We start from the raw sequence: 25,441 nt of genomic DNA, 5'->3' as shown, positions 1-25,441 counted from the left end.
TTAACATTGAACAATGTTGCACATCTTAGTTGATTTGTTTAATTTCTGAGGCATCTCAGTTCCTGTGAAATGATTATGTAATTTTGACATAGGACAGAGGTTAATGACAATCAGCTCAACTGTCAAGTTATTTTGGTCACACTGACGGGAGTGGTGTCAATAACCTGCCCGTGGGCAGGACAGTTACAAATATGTAGGCACACCTGTGAGGCTTATTTCTTTAATACAATAAAAGGAAATAAGGAAAATGTACAGAAATACAGTACATCACCGTCGGTTTACAAAACAAAGTCGGGTGTTTACCATGTACATATGTTTTTTTTATTCTTTAGTTTTCATTTCAGAAATATACGAAAATATAATTTTAATGCACTTAACACTTAACAATACATTCACTGTATACACACAATATATCAAACACTTCCCTCCATCACTGGCAGTACAATACTGTCGGTTCGTCATCTATGGACCAACCGCAAGTTCCATAACACCAGACATCCATGCAGTGAAAAATGATGTATGAATGGCTCATAGTCCATTACTCCATTCTCCCACACCCTGGTGGTGTCTTAAGATCCTGCTTTTTAAGGGCTTAATATGAAGTAATAGTGCCCATTTCCACCCCCTTGTGTATGTATGTACAATATGTGTATTATGCTTTTCGTTAGGGCTCTGTAAATTAACCACTTAAGCCCTATATTTTAAGTCGTACGACGAAATGGCAAAAATATCCGATCTACAAGCTCACAGTGCATCACACAGTGACACATTGTGAGATTGTTTATCGGCTATTTTCCGATATAGGGGTGGTTAAAGTGGTTAAAATGATTATGGCACAAAGCAGGACCCATACACATGATTCAGTCAACATAACGAGGTGTGTGGAGATTGGGACTAGATAGCTGATGCAGGCCTCCATCTTTCATTGACATGAGCAGGGTTCCATTTGCTGGGGAACAAGTCATAATAACAATAGAACAAGTCCAGGGCTCAGGCAGAGACAAGGGGAATGGCACACAATCGGACTGAGCTGATGTTTGAATGTCGACTGTAGGGCCAAATGTTCCTTCATTGTCAACACAAAGCCATAGAATGATCTGTTCTGGACTGGAATGCTGTGGTCTGCAAGATTCAAGGCAACCAGATACATCATCTCACAAAGAGGGAACACTTGATGGTCCTGGCGGAGTCCCAGCCTTGGAGCAATCTAGAAACTGCTTTGGATTTCTCTAAAGCAGTGGTTCCCAAACGTTTGGGTCACGCAACCATTGGTATGTGTCGCGAGTGAATATCCCATTTTCTTACTTTTCGTATATTTAAAAAAATACAGTATATTATTTTTGTATTGCTAAGATTTAGTTTTTAATAATGTGTCTGACGATCTTGTAGATTGGCAATTTTCACTATAATTGAAATGGGGCTTAAATGATTAATAATACGTTTGGGACACACCAAATTTCTCTATTTGGTCTCCAGCTGAAACAGTTTGGGAACCACTTCTCGGAAGGCCTCTTCACTCTGTTTCAGTGAATGCAGTATATAGGTGCGTTGGAGACGAGAGGTACTATTGGCAACAGAAAAACCCTGCTACTGTAATGTGTTGGCAACTGGTTTACTACAAAGTGCTTGAAAATCCCTCGCCATGGTACGGGCGAAGGGAAAGGGCTCTGGAATAGCTGGGACACCCAAAGAGTTCCCAATGATTCTGAGGAACTGCTTCATTGAAACACTTGGGAAGTATTGCGGTGCTGAAATACTTTAAACTGTCACCTGAGATCATCTTTTGGTGGAAAAAAAAATGCTGTCTTAACAGAGAGGGTGAACAATAGTCTAGTGCAGTGTTTCTCAACCAGTGGGTCACGACCCAAAAGTGGGCATAGGGCAGTGAGATGTTCTTTCAGGGTCGCAAAAAAAGACAACCTTGACAGGGGAATATTGTGTTATTTAAACACGTTTCTGTTATCGTGGTCATCGTCAAATGTATTGGGTCCCAGTGCGAAACCAGTTGAGAACCACTGGGCTAGAATACTAATGAGGTGGTAAGTGGCACTTGAGTGATACGAAAAGAACGGGAGCAAAGTCCTGAACATAAACGTCAGATTTTCATAAAGTATGCAGGATATCCTATGTACTGTTACTGTATGTACATCGCTGTTCTGGTTCAGGTTGGCTAGTCGATGTTATATTACACACATTCACATTTTTGCTTTATGCGTTCGGTTCGTTTCATTTACAAGGTAGAGGTATCAGAGGTGACGATCCTTTCTTTCTTTAGATACAATCTGTTCTCCTGCCTTCCCTCTACCCTACATATTTCAACCCACAGCCAACGTGGCAGGACATCCCAACATGCTAGGCGACCACTCTACAACATGCTCCCATCGACAATACAAATGTCCAAAGAAACAAAAATAATAGTAATACATATATCATTATAGAAAAACATGAGTGATAGCTTAAATGTGCAAAAGTACAAACATGTGAACCACACAATGATACAGCATTCCAAATGCAAAATAAAAACGTGAAAAAATGATATACTTAAAGCATGCAATCAAAGAGTAGTGTTGGTTCAACAATGAGGATAAGAGAAGAGAGAGAGAGAGAGGTAGAGGGAAAAAGACCAGGAGACCTGGTTCTGCCAGACCCAGAATGAAGTCCTAGTATGTAACAAACCTCACATACTTGTGACATAATAATGATGTCATGAATAGTTCGTGACGAAAGGGAGACAGACTTTTTTGGCTGGGGCCGGGGGACAAAGTGACAGACTTTTTTTTGTCTGGGGCCGGAGGACAAAGTGACCAAAGTGACAGACTTTTTTTTGGCTGGGGCCGGAGGACAAAGTGACCATGCCCATGTATGGACGAAACAGGTACAAAGCCTCATGTAAGCCCGACCCCTTGGGTCTGGCAAAAAGAGGTAGATGGAAAGAGAAATACTGAGAGAAAGACAGAGAGATATATACAGAGAGAGAGATAAAGGGATGGTGACGGACCACAGCCACTGCTGGTGATGGTGGTGCCAGGTGTTTGGGTGGGTGGGTGTAGGGTGTCTGTTTTTCTACTGCTGCATCTTGCGCATGATGTCAGTGGAGATGGGTGGGTGGAAGTTGATGGTGTGGTGGCGGAGACCCTGAGAGGTTTTGTAGCTCTTCCCGCATCGGCACTTGAAGGGTTTGCGCACCCTGATCTGGGTCCGGTGGCCATTCTTGGCGTGGTATTTGATCCCGTTCACATTCTGCCAAGAAACGGGGAAAATGTCAGGCCAGGTCCATCAAGGAATCCCGATTCAACTCTCGCTACTGTGCTTACATGAACGTGCTTACATAATAATGTGCTCACATATCCTGCTCACTCTCTTGCCCTTCTCTTTCACAACGCTGTACTTGTCAGCATGTTCGCAACAACACTTAACACGTGTTAGAATATAGAAACATAGAAAACAGAAACATATAACCTTAAAAGAAAAGAGAACCTCACTTCAAGTGGGTTTCGGCGACCCCATAACGTCTCCAGCTGTTACCAGCATCCTGCTAACCATCTGTGTGCTACTGCTGAGCAGAAGATCCTAGAGACGGTAACTGAAACTTATTTGGACGTCAAATCTACCTTGTCCTGGTGTATTCCGAGGGCTGCCTACTCGCTGCCTATGACTATGTCATCGCCCATAACCCTGTCATTCACGTCAGCAAATGCAATTTTCTCAAGCTGCACATAATTTATCCCGACCGCACGGCCCAGATGTGAATGGAAACTGCAGTAAAACGCTCAATCATTGAAGTGGACTAGATGTATGCAGCTATGTTGACACGCTGTTATACTTCGGTTAACACCCTATTTTCCATTCTCTACAGCAGGATGTCTGCAGGATAGTGACTTCACATCCGTCCGCGCTGATGTTCTGCGGGCGATAGAGGGCTGCCGCATCAGAGCTTCAAAAGGTTATGGTTTGAACTGCATGGCTTTCGTTTTGGTGTCTGTCGTTTCATTAGGGCTACTGTGTGTTCAGACTGGCAGCCCCAACTTTTGGCCCATCCAGATTGATACCAGATTGGTTTTATCAAGTCTGAACTGCAGAAATACACATGGAAACTGATCTTTGTAAATCAGATTTGAACCACATTCCTAGTAGGGGCGTAACGATACATTTTAACAGCGATTCGATACACATCACGATACATGGTTGACGATACGATACATGGACGATATTGGTTCATTCATGGCGATACGATACGATTCAATGATTTAAAATCGATACAGTAACTATCGATTTACTGAGGCACATCTCAGTAAATCAACCCTAGGAATGTCCTAGGGTTGATTTACTGAGATGTGTCTCAGTGTGGGCGCTCGGACACTGAAACCTGATGTATATCATCATACGATCATACAATCGCAGAAAATACCCGATCTTACTCAGGCCCGTCATTACAACCAATGCAGATACAGTAGGCTGACAATGTCCGAATACACACATCTGATCTGATCACTTTCAAATTAAAAGTGTGGACAGTCGGTCCTAAAGATCAGATTCGAGAAACAAATCAGATTTATTTGTCTGCATTCTGAACAAAGCCTGTAATAGACATTTTTGAAAGCCAATTTTGTTCAAAATCATTTCTGATCTATGTACGGTACTTGTATTTGGACCATAGAGTGTCAGCTTCACAGCAGGGGTCTTTTCACAGCTCCTGTCATTTCATCAACTGTTCCAAGATCTATTTACAACACTATTCTCTTTTGGCTGATCAAGTTTTCAGGCCAACCTTGTATCTCTTTTTACAGCCAGGGACGGGGCAGGCGAAAGGCTTCTCGTCCCCTCCGTTCATGCACATGGAGCTGAGGATGGACTCGGAGCTGATGGCGCTCTCTGTGGTCCACGACTCGTCGCTGTCCGAGTCCTCATAGTCCACGTCCTCCTCGTCACACTCACTCCCTGAAGGGGGGGATTAGAGAAAAGAGAAAGTCCATCATTGCATTTCACATTTTTTGTTTGTTATTATTGGTCTTAACCCATTAAACCCATTGGTAGGAGACTCAAATGCAGGTCAATTGAGTCTCCTACCAGAGACTCTGCTGGTCATCAAATTATTGGCTCAGGAATGTGACAAAAACAAAAATATATCCATGAATTCAAGGCTTTATGGGGTGTGTAATTGATAGAAAATAAGTAATTTTTGGGGAAAACTACTCCTTTAAGCCACTGATGATGGAAATGCTCACTTGACCCCAATTAAGACAATTAGGGATAGGTCTAAGTTGCAGTCAACATAACCTGATTTAAATGTCTTTCTTTTTTATGGCATGGCTCTGTAAGAGCCATCTATATGAGGGTGTGTGCGTCTGTGTGTCTGTCTGTTTGACCGGAGTGCCGAATTTATTTTATATATTTTTAAATATTAAACTTACAAGTCTGACGTAATTTACACATCCTACCTGGTTCGCGGTTTTCCACCCCCGTTCTGAATCCCCATAGACGTCTTTAACCCTTTAAGACCTGGAACTGTGTCATTTTTAGATTTGAGCTAAAAAGCATAATTGTACACTTTGGCTATTCAAAAATAGCAGATATACAAGCTCATAGCGCGGCACCGAGTGCCGCGCTATGAACTTGTAGATCTGCTATTTTTGAAAAATCGTGAAAATGTGTGAAAATATTTGAATATAAATATTTTTAAAGCGAACATTTTTAACTCTATTCTTTGCTTCTGGGGGTCCCTGGAACAAAATATTTTGATGGGGGTCCGCGGCCAAATACATATCATTTTGGGGGTCTTTGACATGAAAAAGATTGAGCACCACTGATATAGAAACATAGGTTTTTCAGAAAACTGTTGGAATTTAGGAGACATGTAGAATCAGCTTCAGGTCTTAATGGGTTAATATCGCGTCAAATAAGAACTGTTCCAAAAATAAACAAATGACCCCGGCGGTTTGACTCTTATGGATATGAAGCATCAACTGACGGTGAGAAAACGATAATGTTACTTCCGCCAAATTAGTTAAATTTTTGCCAGAAGCAGAACCTCCTCCCTGACAATATCCCAGACACAGTTTGTTTATTTTTGGACCACAATTCTGAGACGATTCTAAGATGACCCAATGTTATTCTCCATAGAGAAATTACTTTATGAACCAGGGGATGAACGAGTGACGTCAGGACTTCTGTACTCTATGGGGCTCGGACAGGCATACAGTACGTCATAGATGACTGATGTCACAGGCTGGCCACATGAAGTCTCAGTCCCACATGAAGCCACGTACTGTAAAATGTCTAACTGTTATACAGTTGGATCTTGTAATTTAGGCTGTACTGCTACCAAAGCAGTACAGCAACCCCAACTCAGATTCAACTGTATAGCAGCAATGTTAAATCTGTTCTGCTGTATGGCTCAGAATGCGGAATATATGTTGCATCTTTTGTCCAATGAGGGCCTGTATAAAAACACAAACTGTCACAATGTGATGCTGGAAATTAAACATGGGCGGCTCGGACATGTGTTCAGATGCAGAATGGGACCAGGACTGCATTCCTAAAGGAGCCTTGAGATGGACCCCACCTGGAAAGAGGAAACAAGGGAGGCCAAAAACAACATGGTGGACACCTGTGACCTCAGATCTGAATACGACAAACCTAACTTGGGGCGAGGCAAAACACTCTGCACAGGACACGACCAGATGGAAGCAGATATCCCTTATGCTCCACAGGAAACGAAGACGACTAAGCAAGTAAGTACACGAAAGTGTCACCGCACAGAGGCAAGACCATAGGATTCAGGAAAATACAAAACACTATGACATGGAGAGCAGTGGAGAAACCTGTTTATTGTTGATGAAACCATGTAAACAGGGTTATCAGAGTAGTTGTTTTGATGCATTGAAATGTGGGTTTCCAAATCCACTCGTTACCTGATATGGTGTCAAATTCAGAAACACAGATGGTCCTACAATCACCATGCACATCAGGCTGCTCTCCAAACTCTATGACTCATGCACATGGCATGACTAATCTTTGGCAAGAGTCGCCCTGGCCGCTGGTATTCTGGACTGACGAGGACTCAGGGGTGCAGGAATGAGCTGGACTTTTGTTGGGAACAGACACGGTCCCCTGGGAAGAAAGCTTTTCACAAAACAGCTCTGGAATTGTCATTTGTAGTGACATTTGACAACGCATATCTCATAATATTGAACAGATAAAGTTATAAACTAACACCAATAGGTCTACTACTTAATGGTCACAAGATGTCTTAAACTGAATATTAAGACATCTTGGACTAGTTTCTGGACTGTGTTTAAGGCTAATGTTCCAATATTATGTACTTCCTTTGCTGCCGAGTTTGTGGAAACACTGAAAAATGCCAACCGTGGGAAAGAATTCAGCCCTGTCTGAAACGTCTCCGGGGTTTTACTCGCTGCTATTGTCTAATTAATTAACATTTAAGATTAAATATATGAGAATGTTTGGCTCCAAGACCACAAGAACCAAAAGGAAGAGAGAAGCTTTGGAAAGATTTTCTTACATGCAGTGAACATGGGAAACATGTTACTGAACATAAACTACTTGGAATAAGTGCACATACAGTGTTATAGTGAATCAAATAACAGGCCATCTCTTTAAGGACTGAATGGAGCTATTCTAGAGGACCTAAATTCTTGCAGTGGTCTCTGTCAAGTTGTTCATGGTTGTCTGCACTCAGCCAATGAGTAGCTTGCCAAGCATTTTCTAGAAATAAACATTTATATAAACATATAGATAATACTACACTAAGTACTCTGACAACGGGTACAGCGGGTATTGCATAAGGGGCATGCGTTACCAACGGGCATCGTTCCCAACAGGTATCTGCCTAGTAGATGCCTGCCTAACTGTAATTAAAAAAGGACCATTAGATCTACAAAGATTTATAACACAGGGGTCTTATTTGCCATCAGTCTTCTCCTGCTCTGCGTTCTCTGTGTGGTACACGAGTGCAGCAGCCAGGTCAGACAAAAAGTGAAGTCATATGAAAGCAAGAAAGTGTGTTAAGACAAGTGTTCTGTCATGGCAGAAGAAACTTTTATTACTTTCACAATGAGTGGATAACAGAGTTTTTCACCAAGAACGTGTGTTTGCCTGGTATGTGGAGCTGGCATAGTGGTTGGTAAGTGACAAAGCGTGGAGAGACATTCCACCACAACAACACACAACTTTGACTCAAACTACTCATCATAGCAGCTTAAGGGCTCAAAAGGTTTGTAAATTCAAGGCATGACTGGACTGCACTGCATTGTTTTTTTACAAGACAAAGGAGTCAAAGAAGTCCCAAGCTACAGTTGAATGAGACTGTTGCCATATAGTTACCTGTAGGCGTGCTACTGCGGAAGGAGGAGGACGGAGTGATGGGAGGGGTGACCGGGGGCGTGAGGTTTCCGCTGCTGTGGCGTTGGGGGGTGGACGTGCTGTTGCGGGACAGGCCCGTCAGAGACAGAGACAGCTTGGGCTGTGCCTTCTTCTTCAGGGCCTCGTGTTCGCGGCGGGCGGCGTCTGTCATGAACCTGAGCGCCGAGGCATAGAAGATACAGAGTTGGTTGAGTGTTGTGGAACCCAAGACCACATAGTTTGACTTAAGGTGTAAACAAATAAATAGATGCAAAAGCAAAATGACATTTTGGTAGAGGCATGGGTTGTGTAGTAACTACAAATATTGGTGACATATGTTCAACAGTTGCTCTGTTGATTAGAAACTGATATTCAAAAATGTTAGCCTGATTGTTCTACATTGCACCACAGTGAATTATATCTCAAAGTCACTCTTTTATCACATAAACAAAGCAAACGAAGTGGATTCTGCCAATATGTAACTTTACAAAAGTTATTACATTTTAAATATATATACTATATTAAAAAAGTCAACTTCCTTTTGATTTTACTATTTGAATTAGGAAGAATATTCAGACTGGATCCGCAAATCAGGATCAGTATCTTCAAATTGTAAAATCAACAGGAAGTTGATTATTTTAACCAATCTGTATGGTAGAGTATGTTAATGAAATATAGTTAACAGTGGTTGGAGGTGGTCTCTCTGCTCTTCTATAGACAGTTAGGTCCTGTGGTCCTGTGGACCACTACTGTTGACAAGAGGTATTACATGAAAATCAAGGGGAAATATCTCGCCTTCCCAAACGGACTCTCCGTTATAGATCGACAGTAGAAATGTTGGCGCTCGTGTAAGGGTTCCGGGTCAGTATCCCAGGTAGAACATGAATCTTACCGATTACAGCTTTAATTTATGTTCCATCGTACGACGAAGCATAAATCAGTCTTTACAGTATAGGCCCTGCAGTCTTTCGGGAACCTCTACCGTTGGAGGACGGCTAAGGCTACTGTAAAACATATGCTTGGAATCAATATAATATCGCTGGATCCATTCCCACAAATGAGACCAAAGTTTATGACAGACAGTAAAGCGCTCGGTAAATGTACGTCATAAAAATAAAATGTTCACACAGACGTTGCGTGAAAGAAAAAGTGGAATTAACAGATTAAGTGAAACCACATCAAGACGACGTTGGTGAAGGGTTAGGGAGACAGTGGCACGGGGTCCCTCTCTTATCCTGGCTTGTTACATAAGAGCCCTCTTAAAACCACCATTCAAACACTCTATATCAAAGTGGAGAGGGATGAGTCTGGGGCAATATAAAATCCAATTACTGAACGCAAGAGCAATTCATCTGATTAATCCACCAGATGAGACTTTGGAGACCGCTGGCTCGAGCTTGGCCCATGGTTGACGTACGACATATTAGTGAAAGCTGAGTAGCAGCCGTGTACAATAACTGACGAACCAGAATACGTACATAGACATTTACGGTACAGGACCAAACGCTAAAAAATACATGAGATTTTGGATGAACTTAAAGGAAATGTTATAAATGGTTATGAGTAGGTAGCCTTGGGAACCAATGGTTCCCGAGCCATGTGGCACATAACCATGTATTGGATTTTAATTGGATTTTCTTTTCTGAATGTCAAATAAGTTGAATCAAAGAGTAAAAGGTGGAGCAAAAAAAAAAAAGGAAAATTAATAATTTAATTACCCCAGTGGGACTCTATACAAAAAAGGTCTGTTTTGAACTTTGGATTTATCTGGCCTCTAGATTGTGCTATTTTGTGGTAGTTGTACACTACAGTATGTGGTCACCTGTTGATGTAGCTGAGGGCAACATAGGTGGGCTGCTGCTGCTCCTGTTTCTCCAGAAGACGGGGGTCTGTGTCTGGGGACGAGAGAGAGAGAGAGAGAGAGAGAGAGAGAGAGAGAGAGAGAGAGAGAGAGAGAGAGAGAGAGAGAGAGAGAGAGAGAGAGAGAGAGAGAGAGAGAGAGAGAGAGAGAGAGAGAGAGAGAGAGAGAGAGAGAGAGAGAGAGAGAGAGAGAGAGAGAGAGAGAGAGAGAGAGAGAGAGAGAGAGAGAGAGAGAGAGAGAGAGAGATGATGACAGTTGATGACAGTTGATCAGGGACTGTTTTTTTTCTCTCCCAATTTAGTCATTATAGCTACTCCCCCCATGTGTATAGTGGCAGTGCCATGCCATGTACAGTGTGGTGGGAGCAGAGGGGGGGAAGCCCTGTAAATCAACATTAAATAAACCTGCTTCTCAGAGAGCTGTGAGAGACTGCTGCCACCATGTGGTCACAGGAATTACTGCTGGGGCGTTCCAGTGGCTACACCAGATAGATGGAGCATACAGACAAACAGTCATACAGACAAACTTGTAAAAGTCTTACAGTAGGTTTAAATCCTGCTCATCACCTCATTTGAATGCGATAATCACTCTTTAATCCACGCATTTCTTGTCTTTTGCACCTGCAATATCTAATGAAGCACAAATGCCTTCACGCATGAACATGAGTCAGGCTTATGAAGGAACAAACCAGCCAGGATAAGGAAACATAAGCTTGGGAAACGGTAACCCCCTTCCAGCCCCCCCCCCCCCCCTGTCTGGGGTTAGAGGTAGCCTGTGTGTTGATGTTGTTGCGTATACTGTCACTTTACAGCTTTTACGTACACACACAGACATATACACGTAAGTAGATGTTTATAACCCAGGAGTAAGAACCTTGCACACAGCTCCTTAAAGTACCGTAAGAGCTAAGACCAAAGGACAAACTGTTCTCCTTAATACTGCTGCTATTCTTTCTTGGTCATTCCTTTTTTCTATTATTTCCTTGTTGTTGTATGTGTTTACTATCAAAGCTGCTACAATGTCTGAGGAACCAGAACAACGGTATTTTACACTTACTAGATGTTCAGGCCGCTCACATCTACATTTTCTAGATGATTTTAGAAAATCTAGTAGCACTGATCAGAGCACTATGTCATCAATAAACCAATCTTAATAAGATGTACCTGTACACGAGATGTACAATGAAGAAACCGATGGATGAATGCGGATGCCTTTTAAATATGGCCCTTGATACATAGCAGATAGATGCCATTGTGAGATTATTCCATTTCAATCAAAAGTCTTATTGTCTTGCGATAATATATGAGCATTATAAGAAAGAAATATAAAGCTGGACCTATTTGACACAGCCAGTGATAAGCCACAAATCTATACACATTTAGTCCTATTTCTACAGTAAGAAAAACAAAATGCACTTTGCAGCAACGCACCTCGGATGTAAATCGTTCACTTTTAACTGTTTTGCCCTTCATTCACACACCAGATCACCTGGTAACCTCTCATAAAAATAGTCTTTCCAAAGTGCTTCTTAAAGTAAGCCTGGCTTCTCTTTGGGTGGGCTGCGTCACTTAACGCCGTCTCAGCCATCTTTGTCATCTAGCGTCCATAATTAGAAATCTGCAAAAGGTTCAACATGGACAGAAGTGTAAAATTACCGTGTGAGAAAAACTGACTGTCTAAATTTAAGACACACACACACACACACACACACACACACACACGCACACACACGCACACACGCACACACACACACGTACATACACGTACACATAATGAATTCTTACTGGGGTAATGGCTCACAGATGCACGGGTCTTTCCATCCATAAAGTAAACACCAAACACACGGTGCCCCACATTTTAACAATACGGGCTACTAGCCCTAATCCTGGCGTAAAGGCCAGCGAGGGCAACGGCAAGCAATTCAGCTTAACGTGAACCACATTCAGCTCTAGAGGGGGAACCAAAGATCTCGTTGCAGATCTGCGGTTGAGACCAAAATGCCAGCTTTTCTGACAGGAAAAGGGGTAAATAAAACAACCATTCTTTCAGAGGGGAAAGCTCTGCTGATTGGCTGATGATGGTAAGGTAGCATGGAGGTGGCAGTGTCTTCTTGGTGCCTCACTTAGGTTTGAATTTGTACCGTTATCTTGTTCAGCAGAAATGCCTTCTCAACAGTCTTTAACCCCTTAAACCCTAAATACGTCATTGACCAGGGTTCCCCCAGGGGTCTGTACTTGGTCTCCTCCTTTTCTCCCTGTACACCAAATGTGTTTGCTAATCTACAAGCTCACGTGTCACAACGTGATCTGCATTATGAGCTATCTGCTATTTTCGCAAAACGTTCACCTATTTCCACAGAATGTTCGCCTACTATGACATGTGTAGTTGTAAACAAATAGTTGTAAACAAACGCCCTTCCCTCTGGATCCATGCATATCCCAGCTGCGAACAATTTTCTACCATGCCGTTGAAGGCACAAGGGGAAGCTTCGCCCCTTCGGGACTTCTTTCAGCACCCGGCCTCAGTGGCGCACCTCGCTAATCATTGGACCACCGATCCACCACCTCTGGGAGTCTGGGTTCGACTCCCGCTTGGGACTATGCTTTTTCAAACAATCGCAGACTATTTTTTTCGCCGATAAAGTATAGTTTTGGACCATGACGGAGGCGCGCCGACTCAGCAGACCTTGAGGCCGAGGAGTCGCGCCCGAGTGCCTCCAGGTGCGAGTGCCCGCGACGACCGGCCGATGGTCTGCTAGTCGACTAAGCGCCGTCCGAGTTATGTACCGATAGGCACAGAATCGTAAATAATATTGGTGGGGACTGCGTTTGCCCCAACTGCCACTCACTGCACTAACTTAGCCCGCCAGCCCCGCCCCCTTGTGCCTTCAACGGCATGGTAGAAGCGGGTTCGCATCCCAGCTGCCTTTGGATGGCAGTTGGGGTATCCCACTAGGCTCTAAGGTCCCTGCTAAAGTCCCGCTGAAGTCTTCCTCTGCACCGGAGGAAGACTTTGGAAGGGTTCACTGCACTGTCTCCGTCACACCTTGCTTACTGTGTACTGTCCATATCAATGTAAATACTGTATATACTGTAAGTAGTGGACTGTTTATTCTTTAATGAAAACAGTGGCAGTGAGCTTTACCAGCGGCCCAAAGCACAGCACCCAGGGCCCTGGAGAGTGGCTCCTGAGGGCCTCCACTCCCAAAGCAAGTGTTTCATTAATCGTGATTTGCTCACGTCGCGAAGGAACGCCGCTCTCCTTCTCCCCTGCTCTCTCTGACTCCACTTCTCAACTCATGGAAACATTAGGTTAAGAAAAAGGCACATTGAGAGACTGCCGTTATTATCCCTGCTTCCAAAAACGCTGGAGGTGGAGGAGACAGGAGTCTCTGAGCAGTTCAGTGTTGTGGTATGTGTGAGTGTTTCCTCTTAGCCGTGAGCGCATGAGACGAAATACTTCCTAAGATCCCTAATGAGTAGCTAAAGAAATGTGTGTGTGCGCGTGTGTGTGATGGGGGGGGGGGGTTCCTGTCGACTGCTCAATTAGATGTGGATCAATCTGACCCCATACGCTGTAAATCACCCACACTTCAGGTGGGACGAGGCAGGGGGGCCCTTCGGGAACCAATTCTACCGCACAATACCTCTCTATTCTTTTGGGGGCCAGAGAAAGGGGGCCACCACCCACCCACAGTGCCCCAGATTATAGGAGCAGGACTGGGGGGCGCCTGGAACGGAGATGGGAACCACTCTAATGGGCCTGTACAGGTGGTCCACCTTGGTGGTCTCACTATCAGCAGCCTGCAGGAAGATGCAACAGGACTTGTTGACTTCCTCCAGGCTGTAGACGGATCAAGCATCACTTCTTCAATACAACAATGAGGGTGTGATCTGGTGGCTGCACCAGCTAGCGGGTATATATCGCGTCACTGTTGGGTTCAAAGCCCTTGTTGCATATGGTGTCCTAATTCTGTGTCTCAATGTAAGCTGTTTATTGGCGTTTCTGTGTAAAACACCGGAGATTCGGAGTACGGGCTATGGGATCTGTCGTCATGGTTGCAGCCTATGGGATCGTAGCCGCTGGCCAGACACTGCCACACAGAGAACGCCACAACACAAACTTATAAAAGGACACGCAGTGTGTGCGTTTTATGAGCGGGAGGGCGCTTTGGATATCATCTTCATAGCACTAGCACACAGATTGACACTCGCATTGTTCGAATCCAGGTTGTGTTATAGAAAGAACACACAGCTTAGCTCAAACAGCTTAAACATCAACTTCTCATGGTTGTGGGAGAGAGAGAGAGCACATCCCCGGGTATAGACTAGTCTGTATAAATCAGGCTTTATATCCCCCTCCCTCATTTGCTCCAGGTCTCCAAATAAAAAGGCCAAGAACCTCGAAACCCGGGCTGATGGCGATTATGCTTGCATGGCCGATTATGTATGATTCAGCCTCTATTTCGGATCCAGACCAACTGGCCCAGAGCACTACGGGGGGTCAGTGTAGAGTGGCAAACATCATGGTGACATGTTTACGATGGTCCTGAGCGGCAGGCCAGGGAAACGGTTCCAGGAGTGGCAGCACAGCTAATACATTAAGATGTGAACCTCCAAAAAAGAGGAAATGAGAAATTTCAGGCTCAGCTTAGTAGAGCCACGAGTGTTATTCTACCACTGCTGGAACAGCCTGGCAAGAGGCAGAGGGTTCATACACACATAGACAAGTGCACGCACATATTATACACACACACATAAATTGACATGAGACATGCAGGTTATTCGCACTTTATGCACGCAATCACACACGTGCGCGCCCGTGCACACACACAAACTGTCTCTGAAACTCACGGCCTGCTCACGCTCATATGAGGACTCTGCAAACATCCCACAAAGCGCGGCACGCAACACGTCCTGGACCAAACCAACCCGCCGTTGGCGTTGTGTAATATACCAACACACAGGCTGCACGTTATCTCCCTCCCATAAAGCCCAGCCTGTACAGTGGAGGAAAGCAGCCCCTGGCCTCTGCAGCAGGCAGCGCACCACAAACAACAGCTCTGCTGTCAGGGGGTGGGTGGGGGTGGAGGTGGGGGCGAGGGTTGGGGTGGGAGGGCCGTAATTAGGTCCTCCAGGTGCAGAGATCGGGGGCACCGGTCACTGCCTTCCCAAATTTATTACTTCCGCTCAGATTTGGGGTGGGAGGGGGGGGGGGGGGGGGCTTTCCAAATTCTTCTAAACGAGACATATAGCGACAAACAGGTTTATTGTTGGAGCAGAAACCACTAAAGGCTTCAGACCCCGGCAGTGAGGCAGTGAGGCCACTCGCCCACTCACAGCTCCGCATAACGTGCTTTCTGTTTGTCCCCCCGTGTCACTAGACAGACCCCAGGAAGTCGGTGACAAAGTAAACACGTGAGTGGCTTTAACCTTAATGCACGGACGAGACGGCTTCTTTTTTCTTTTCTTTTTTTAATGCCACACAAGAACAGTAAACCATTGAGGAGCTCATGGAAGTTTAAGCCTATTTCAAAAGTAGAGGAAATAGCAGATCTACAAGCTCACAATGCATCACATTGTGACTCGTTGGGAGCTTCTACATGTAACATTTCTAACAAAAAAATGTTTTCATGTATTGTCCCCATTTATTATACAGACCGTCTCTGGGGCTCATTACTACCTGTTCGGATAGAGCCAACTGAATTAGTTAGGGTCACATTTGCCATAAATATCGGAAAGTATTTAAATAAATCATCCCATAAAATATAGCTATTATGGGCAAGTCTCAGAACTGTAAAAAGTCAGGCATGCACTTTTATTGTGTAGACCAACCAGTACACACATTATCAGCTTTTTACTGCTTTTAAAAGAGGGGGACCATGAAAGGGGAAACCCGACGCAAAACCACCCAGCCAAATCCTGCATTTGAAAACATTTTCATTTATAAAGTGTGTGATATGCAGAACAGCTCGACATTGTGTGGTACAAATGAATAGTGAAAACTTGTGGTTTTGAATCCGTACCATTTATGCTGTGAGTGACCCCAAGTACTGGTAGTTCAACTTTAGTTTAACTACCAGTTCTCCTCTCAGGTTGTTGGAGTTAGGCAAAAGTAAAGTTAAAGGTAACGTTTTTTTTATATAGATATATAAATTACGCTTTACAGCTAAATGAAGCAGAGAGATGGATTCTGGTTAGTATTTATTAATGAAACACACCATCATCTCCTATATTGCAGACAGGCCAGATCAAACAGCAGCCCTCTATCCAACAGCAGAGCAGCACCACCTAGTGCTCAAACCCTTGGCCAGCGGCCTGGTGGAGAGAGGGAAAACGGGGACAAAGTATGTGAGCTTGTTTTCCAGGCGCCTAATTATAAAGGAGAATGTGTTTTAAGCAGCAGGCCACCAGATGAGGAGGAAGAGAAGCCAAATCAAGCACCGTCTCTGTAATTACGGTTCACAGGCGCTTGGCAGGACGCGCCAGATTTCACACTTCTCCGAGCGGCCACAGGCCAGCAGATCTAAGAGGGGCACTGGAGGCTTTTTCCACTCTGGGCCAGCTAATTGCCTCATTATTCCCCAATAAGTCATTTGGAGCCATTTTCCCTGGGCTAACACCTTAGACACATGCACGGCACACAATCAGAGGGGGCAAAGGATATTAAAACAAGTCAAGCAATAAACAAGAACAACAGAACGACAGCTGGGCTGTGTCAGATTTGACTTAACAAAGATTAAGTTTGAAATACTGGACTGGCTGATCGGGAGTACAAGTATGCATGGCTAAATAAAGTAGCTAATTTAGAAGAATGCCAAAATGCTCATCATACAAAGCAGTATCCATTAACCACATTCAACTGTCCCTATGTTCGGCAATGTTGCGATGTGTCACGTTGTGAGCTTGTAGATCGGCTATTTCCCTGTTCATTGTGCGATAAAGTACATAGGTGGTTAATTATCAAAAACGTATAGTTCATATTGGGTGAAGGGTAATTGAGAACACAGTCCCAGTACATAACTGACAAAAACAAAACTACTGTAATTAATGCCTCAGTCCCGTCACAGTATCATCAAATAAATCCCTGAAACATGCTTCTCCATTGTTCCCAAACATTAACACTAGAAATATCACACATAAACTAGGATATACTGTAGGCTAACGTTAAATCAATGTTTCTCAACCAGTGGATTAGAAGATGTTCCGACAAGATCAACTTTCATATTAACACACTTCATTACCAATGTAAAATCTGAGAGAAAAAAAAACACTTGGCTCAGTTAAATCTAGGCTACGCTATCATCTGAACTCATTATCATTTCCTGGTGTTGTTGGCTGCGGAACGTCAATGCAAACAAACACTGTTAATGGTCAGCGGCATCCTGGACAGTCAAATAAACTAGACGGAAACTTTTCTCAGCTCCTGACCTTTTTCTTAGTTCTCTGAGAATGGGGCTCGTGTCCAGAGGGGTTATCAGTTTCCCTGGACTGGCTGCGAAAACCTATGGGCAGTAAAATGAATGAGAAACACTGACCCTCCCCTTCCTTAATAATTACTGTCATCCCAAAGACCCTTTGAGCAAGGCACTTCACCTGTTCCAGTGGCAGTAGACAACTGTGGTTGTGTGGGCGGGGCAGGTTCTACATAATGTGTGGACGAGCGTAACAGTGTGTATAATCAAGTCAGGCAACTGCTACAAAGGAACATCCATGCTCTCTTGATTTATCTGGACTAAATAAAAGGCTTGGGAGGATGTATTAGACAATAGACATCCATGTCTTCTCCGATACACATGGTGTCCATAGGGGGTGGCCAGAGAGCCCGCCTGGGAAGCAGAAGGTCCAAGGTTCGATTACCGGCCCCGGCAATGTGTCCCTGAGCAAAACACTTAACCCCTAACCCCCCCCCCTCCTGTACTCCTCTGTGGGCAGCACTTAACTGGGTCCACAATGGAAATGAGCCTTCTTGTGTCTATCCTTTTGACCATTACCTGTATATTAATTTGTGCAATTTTGTCAGTACAAATTTCAAATCAATCAAAGGACTCAGCTGGGCGAAGCTTAAACCTGAATTTCCCCTGTGGGATGAAATAGGCTAGGTCTCAATATTTTGTATAATTATTTGTATTATTATGTTACTAGCTGCTTCTTTTCACCTGATGGTAAAGAGTTTCACCTAGAGTTGTTCCGATACCGATACCAGTATCGGAAGAGCTGCCGATACTGCCTAAAATGCTGGTATCGGTATCGGGCGAGTATGGCAGTCTATGCCATTCCGATACCACGTCATTTATCACATGATGAAATTTCATTTACAGTAATATTTTTAAGGTTTCAGTTGATGTTGCACGATTGTTTTATACTTTTACTGAACTATTTATTTTCATGATTAGTTTACTAACTTAACGTAGCTGCACAATTATTAATGGATTTTTTATTTATTTCTAGATCCGTGGTTCTCAAACTATTTAATTTCAAGGACCCCCATAACTCTGAGAGTGTACAAATGGAACTAAATGGACCCATAAGGGTCCATTTAGTTCCATTCGTACACTCTCAGAGTTACAGACCCTGTAAGGGTCCATTTGGAACCCCCTCAAGGAACACTGAGGGTCCCTGGACCCCACTTTGAGAACCACTGTCCTAGATTATTTTTAAGTTACAGAGTGGTATCGGATCGGTACTCTGTATCGACCGATACGCAAGTTATGGGTCATCCCCTGCCAGCTTCCCACCCATGAACGCCTTGGCTAGTTGGCTTGGCTACCCTTGAGCACTCGTGGGAGCGCTCAGCCAAGCTGGAGTCACTGCAGGGGAATCGAACCCCAGTCTGCGGTTGGCACAAACTTGACCCTGTGCGACCTGGACACACTGTGTGCCCCTGTCACTCTATCTTGATTAAACGTACTTAAATTGTTTTACCTGGTGATTAAGTTTGGTGAAGTCATGACAGTAATAGGCCTGATCACCAACGACATTGAGACTGGGCAACTAGGCTGCAATGCAGCCTGACAGCGTGTCGCGGGTTCGAATCCCGAATCCCGACGACCTTTGCTGCGTTTCACTCCCCATCTCTCTCAGAAGTAGACTGACTTCCTGTCAGTCTACTGTCCTATAAAATAAAGGCATAAAAGCCCAACATGAGAGCGGTTGAGAACCTGACACAATGATGCCAGGAGACCAAGCTGTCAACTTCTACCAAGTAGCCGATTGTGTGGACTACAGGAGGCCGAAAAGCGAGAATGTCTCTTCTACATCAACGTTACAGTGGAGGGGGTCATTCAGTTAAAGTTCTTCTGCGCTCACATCATCGAGGACCTCTCCTGGGATGAGCACACTGTCTGTGTTGTGAAGAAAGCACAGCAACGCCTCTTATAACCTCAGGCGAATTAAGAAGTTTGGCATGGGACGACCCCCAAGATCCTACAGGCCTTCTACAGAGGCACCGCTGAGAGCCTGTATGGGAACTGTACTGCCTGCCCTCGGCCATAAAGGACTCGTGTCATGTCTTTACATGATAAGGATCGCAGCCACCGCACTTGGCAGGAGTTACCTCCTGCGCCTTATGTGGGCTGGTTAGCATTGTGACTTCATAGGGTTTTCAAGTGGGCACCCCACCTCACCAGAACAGAGCTCATAGGATTATCAAAGACCCTAGCCACCTATGGCTAGGGTAACATGGACTGTTTCAGACGATTAATTGGTTCCACATTCAAAGGTTAAAGGACAGTAGGCTCCAAAACAGCTACAGGCAATCAGGTTTATGAGCAATTGACACTATAGGCATGCTGCCTGTCTACCTACCACACACACACACACCATCCAATTACTGTGCTTTATATATAGACTGTTGGAATTTCAATGCATCAGTCAGACACTTTATTGCATTTGCAATTTTCACAATTCTGTTTACATGAATACTTTAAACACATTCCATGCCAGAGTTTAATATCATAATGTACTCACCAGTGCCAGCGATTTATTGTTGTTTTTGTTTTTTTAACGTCGCCACAGACCTCGCTAAATCCGTTAAAATCGCGCGTTCAACTGTTTGTAAACACACAGGGGATCTGTGTGAAAAGCCCAGCGAAAACCACTTCGAAATCCGATTCGCCATCTTGAAGCTACAGCGGTTTCATCTAAACAGCGATCAGCGATGAGAAAAGCAAGAACCGAGATAATCGACTTTTAGTTTCCGGTTTAGAATGGAAGCGGATGGATCCGGAATTTCCGGATCCCGGTTAATTCCGTTTCCGGTGGTGCTACAATGAAATGTGTCGTACCGAACGAGGCCTACAATGAAAAGTCAACCTGTGAGTTAAAGAAAAAGAAAAACACCACTTCGCGTAGATCTACGCGACTGGCACGCTGCGCAATTAAGTAGGTTCGCGTAGATATACGCGACTGGCACTCAATGTGTTAATACCTGATGAACATCAATTTTCCTATATGCCATAATAGTTGTGTTGTGTATGGTGGATTTACAGTCTTACAATACATGCGTGAAATCTCTGTACGTCTGTTTGTCCGTGTGTGCGTCGGTAGTTTAGGTATCTCGAGAACAGTCCGACCGACCGACTTCAAACTCTGCGTGCGCGTCGCCGGCAAACTGAGGGAGTACCGTGCCCAGCGTCGAGTCGGTCGGATAGGCGGTTGTCCAGAACCGCCGATCAAACCGATACGCCCATATATAGGCACATACAGTATGGAGATCCAGTTGTCCAGAACCGCTGATCCGACCACTATGCCCATATAATAGCATGGGTTCAGTTCATATGCATGCCCATATATGGCGCCCAAGCAACTTCAAACTTGGTGTGTGCATTACAGAGGGCCTGAGGGAGTGATACAGAGTATCTGGTCCCTGATCTCATCAATATGACTATTCATGTGTAGTGAAACAGAACTGGCTAGCAAGGCTATACAATTAGAGTTATTCCGATTGATGTTGCACTAGCCTACTGTTTTATATTCTTATTTCTTACTGTATTATAACTTGGAGCTGCATTTTAACTGTCATTAATTGTTCTTTTAAAATGTATGTATTGGTTCTCAAACTTTTTAATTTCAAGGACCCCCATAACTCTGAGAGTGTTATGGGGGTCTACATTCTCAGAGTTACAGACTTATAAGAACCATTTGATACCCCCTCAGACCCCACTTTGAGAACCACTGTCCTAGAATTGTTTTTATTACACAATAGTATAGGATCGGACGGTACTCAGTATCGACCGATAGGCAAGTTATGGGAAATTGGTATCAGGAAGGAGAAAATGTTATTGGTACAATATAGCTACAATGTGCATTACATTAACCCATTCGCACACACATTCACACACCGACGACATCATGCAAGGTAACAATCTGCTCATTGGGAGCAGTTAAGGGTTCAGTCAGTGTATTGCCTAAGGGCACTTCAACACTAAGCCAGGAGGAGCCCGGGATCTAACTGGGATCCTTCCGATTCTCAAGCAGCTGCTCTACCTCCTGAGCCACTACCGCCCCTTCAATAACAATGACACAAGATGCTATCTCTCAGGCTGTAAAGTGCTTTCATGCATGGACAGAGGCATCAGTGTTCTCTGGCTCAGTATAATACTCTGGGAAGAGAAGTACACTATATTATAGAGCCAGTCCAGAAGACATAGACCTCTTTTAAGTTCCAACCCTAAATAAATGGTCCACATAGCTATTCATAATATTCTCACCTTGAGTTCAAAGTGCTGATGTAAGTCAAGCTTACTAGTTTTATTAATATTATATAGCCCTGTTTTTGATGAGTTATTATGGCATACTTTATGTTATGCCAGAGGTAGGGGTGTAGTGTCTAGGACTCTAGGGGGATCCTGAATTATTCTGACCATGTCAGACCAAACGCTGCACCTCCCTTGAGCAGAGGCCCTCTGTCATGAAAGAGGAGAGCTCTGTGAACTCATAATCAAGGTCCTAAACATTGAACAGACAGGGGCAGGGTGACTCATAGCTATCTAGTCTGCTTCCAGCCACTGCACATCATTCATTCATGCACAGCAAGCAACAAACAAACACAGGTACAGCCCACATCTGTACTGCATCCTATGTTCAAAAACAGAAAGTAAAAGTAAACACAACTCTAAAGCATCACTGTTGAAATACTTACTTCAGATCAAATACATTGGTATCATGTGTACATTTGATGCTGTAGGTGTTATGGGTCAGGATGTAAATTATAGCCTACTACAAAAGTATAAAAAATACTACTACACTATAACATTATCATATTAGCTACAGAACTATTGGTGGCAGACTGGCAGTAGATGAAATTGAGACCAAACCAGTAAAAAGCAGTGGATCTGTTTTAGACTAAAGGGCAAACACGAGTAAATGCTCTCTTATTTCATTGCACTGTCAAGTTGAAAAACACTAAATGATTGCTCCATATTTCTCTTGGCTGAATCTCAAGCCAACTCATGAAGCTTTAGTTGTGAATCTGCACGGCGGCCTTTTTGCGCTGCAATAACAGTAGCCTAGATCCATAATAATACCCTGATCACAATAACAACACCTTTTCTGGAGCGACCAAACGAGACACAGCCTAGTACTGAGTGATTCTGTTATTGTGGTGGTTGTAGCAGCAGTAGCTAAATGCACACACTGCAATCTCAGCATTATGGTGGTAAATATACCTCTGAGCTACACGGAAACATCAATAGTTACCACACCTAGCAACAGGGCTGTCAGGACGCAGGAAGTACCGCGTACGCGAGAGCAGCTTCTCAGCCACCGGTGGTGGCTGAGAAGCTGCTCTCGCGCAAGCGGTACTTCCACCATCTATGCAAACCTCGGCCATTGCAGAGTTGCAGCAGCTTTAGTTATTAGTATGATGACTTCTGATCTGTCAACCCGGGGGGGATCAGTCCCGCCCCGACCCCCGACCCCCGACCCCCCGGTCCCCGGTCCAGACATACAGTCCGGGGTTCGGCGGCCCCGGCCCGGCGGTGCGGTGCTGCTTACCGATGTGGTGATCCTCGATGTGCACGATGAGTTCGGGCAGAGACTCGAAGTGCAGACCGCAGCCCCCGAAGCTGCAAGTGTTGGAGAAGAAAGAAGCAGCTGCGATACCAGTCATGGACATGGTCGCTGCTGCATTGGAAATACTGAGGGCAGCAGCAGCAGCAGTAGCGGCACTGGAGGACTGGAGACAGACAGACAGACAGACAGCGGTGCAACAGCTGGATGAGCGCAGCAGCAGCAGGGCTCGGTCGGAGAAAGCACAGCGGTGGTGGTGGGTGTTGTCTACTCTACACATCCCATGGCCCGGCCGCTCGCGCCGTCATTGGCTAGATTGGTTGCCTGTGACAACCGACTCAGTGACAACAACCTCCACATGACAACAATTTGGTCGAATAACATTGTCCGAATTTGTACTTTAATGATACAGGTGAGGTACTTGTTTTTGTACAGTACAGGTAGGTAGCCTGCCTACGCGATTTGGAAATATGCTGTGAGATCTTTGAAGGGGTAACTGTGGCCTAACCCATAGACCGTAAAACTATAACCAGAACTTCAGTGCAATAACCATAATAGTAATACAAGATTATTATGTAGTATTATTAAGTATTATTATTATTATTATTATTACCCTTATTGTTGTTGTTATTATTATACTATTTGTAAATAAGCGGTGCCAGCCGTTTCTAAGATTGACCATGTGTGTTTGTCCCTCCGTCCGTCTGTCCGTCCTTCCATCGGTCCGAGCACGGCATAAACAGCTGCAGGTGATTGCAACACAAAGACAAAAGATGCTTAAAGACATGCACACACACTCACACACACACACACACACACACACACACACACACACACACACACACACACACACACACACACACACACACACACACACACACACACACACACACACACACACACACACACACACACACACACACATCTCATCTCATCTCATCTCATCTCACTCATCAAATAGAGTATTACCGTCTGAATACCAGCGCTCACCGCTCACACATCAAATAGAGTAGTACCAGGAGCAGTCCAGTGGTTGTGTGTTCGAATCCACTGTGGCGCATCCGGCTTTATCTAGCGGCTACACAAACACGATTGGTCCGTGTTCGTGGGAGGGAAGCCGGGCGGGGAGGGTGATAATTGTCACTGTCACACAGTAGGATACTAATCTCTCAAGAACCGATTCCGGGCTGCGCTACTGCATCTGTCGGGAGGGCCATTCAGAAGGTGTGAACATTGGCCTACAAGTGGGCAGGCCTTAGATCAGGAAGCAAGCCGCGCTTCACCCAATCAAATGTAGTGGGCGGGATTTACATCTGTGAGTTCGCTTTCTGATGTGTTCCCACTGGAAACAAGCCGATCTATCAAATACTTCAGACAAATGTGCAGGTTCAATATTGTGTAATTGAGCAACTCTCGTAAGTATGCTAGCAAAAAGCTTGTCGTCTACTCTATAACATCCATGTTCCGTGGGAGAAATATTGTTAGTGTTCTGGGAGAAATGTTGTTAGTGGGAATGACAACATAGCCACCCCACCGTAAGAGCAGGGCTGAGGGCGGACCAAACGGACCAACATCCTGTTATCAACATTCTATTGGGCGGTCCCCCCAGAGTCAAATTCTGTTTTTTCCTTTTTTTTTTACGATGGGTTCCCACATTGGTAGGATACAACAGCAGTGACAACACAGAAATGTGTGTGGGGAGGAAATAATTGGCATAACGACTAAAAAGCAAATAAATAGAGTTGTACCGTCTGAATACCAGCGCCCACACATCAAATAGAGTGTACCGTCTGAATACAGCGCCCACACATCAAATAGAGTAGTACCGTCTGGATACCAGTGCCCACACATCAAATAGAGTAGTACCGTCTGAATACCCACACATCAAAAAGAGTAGTATTGTCTTAATACCCAGTGCCCACACATCAAATAGAGTAGTATCGTATGAATACCAGCGCCCACACTTAGAATAGAGTAGTACCATCTGAATACCACCGCTCGCATATCAAATAGAGTAGTACCATCTGATTACCAATGCACAGCCATCAAATAGAGTAGTACAATCTGAATGCCAGCACACACTCAAACAGAGTAGAACTGTCTGAATACCAGCACACACTCAAACAGAGTAGTACTGCCTGAATACCAGCACACACTCAAACAGAGTAGTACTGCCTGAATACCAGCACACACTCAAACGGAGTAGTAC

General features: G+C 44.4%; 1 protein-coding gene across 1 annotated transcript; it reads right to left on the bottom strand.

The window, feature by feature from the left end:
* Window positions 1-259: 259 nt before the first annotated feature.
* On the bottom strand, window positions 260-23,452 carry jazf1b (JAZF zinc finger 1b). The gene is made up of 5 exons (XM_080427636.1): window positions 23,218-23,452; window positions 10,184-10,256; window positions 8,344-8,537; window positions 4,769-4,938; window positions 260-3,240 (listed from the first exon to the last, which is right to left on the bottom strand). The coding sequence occupies exons 1-5, from the start codon at window positions 23,336-23,338 to the stop codon at window positions 3,064-3,066; spliced, it is 735 nt and encodes a 244-aa protein (XP_080283762.1). The 5' UTR covers window positions 23,339-23,452; the 3' UTR covers window positions 260-3,063.
* Window positions 23,453-25,441: the final 1,989 nt, after the last annotated feature.

This window comes from Gymnoscopelus braueri (genome assembly GCF_963280865.1).
Source record: "Gymnoscopelus braueri genome assembly, chromosome: 4".
Taxonomy (NCBI): domain Eukaryota; kingdom Metazoa; phylum Chordata; class Actinopteri; order Myctophiformes; family Myctophidae; genus Gymnoscopelus; species Gymnoscopelus braueri.
Note: the sequence above shows the minus strand (reverse complement) of the source record. Positions and strands in the feature narration are given on the sequence as shown.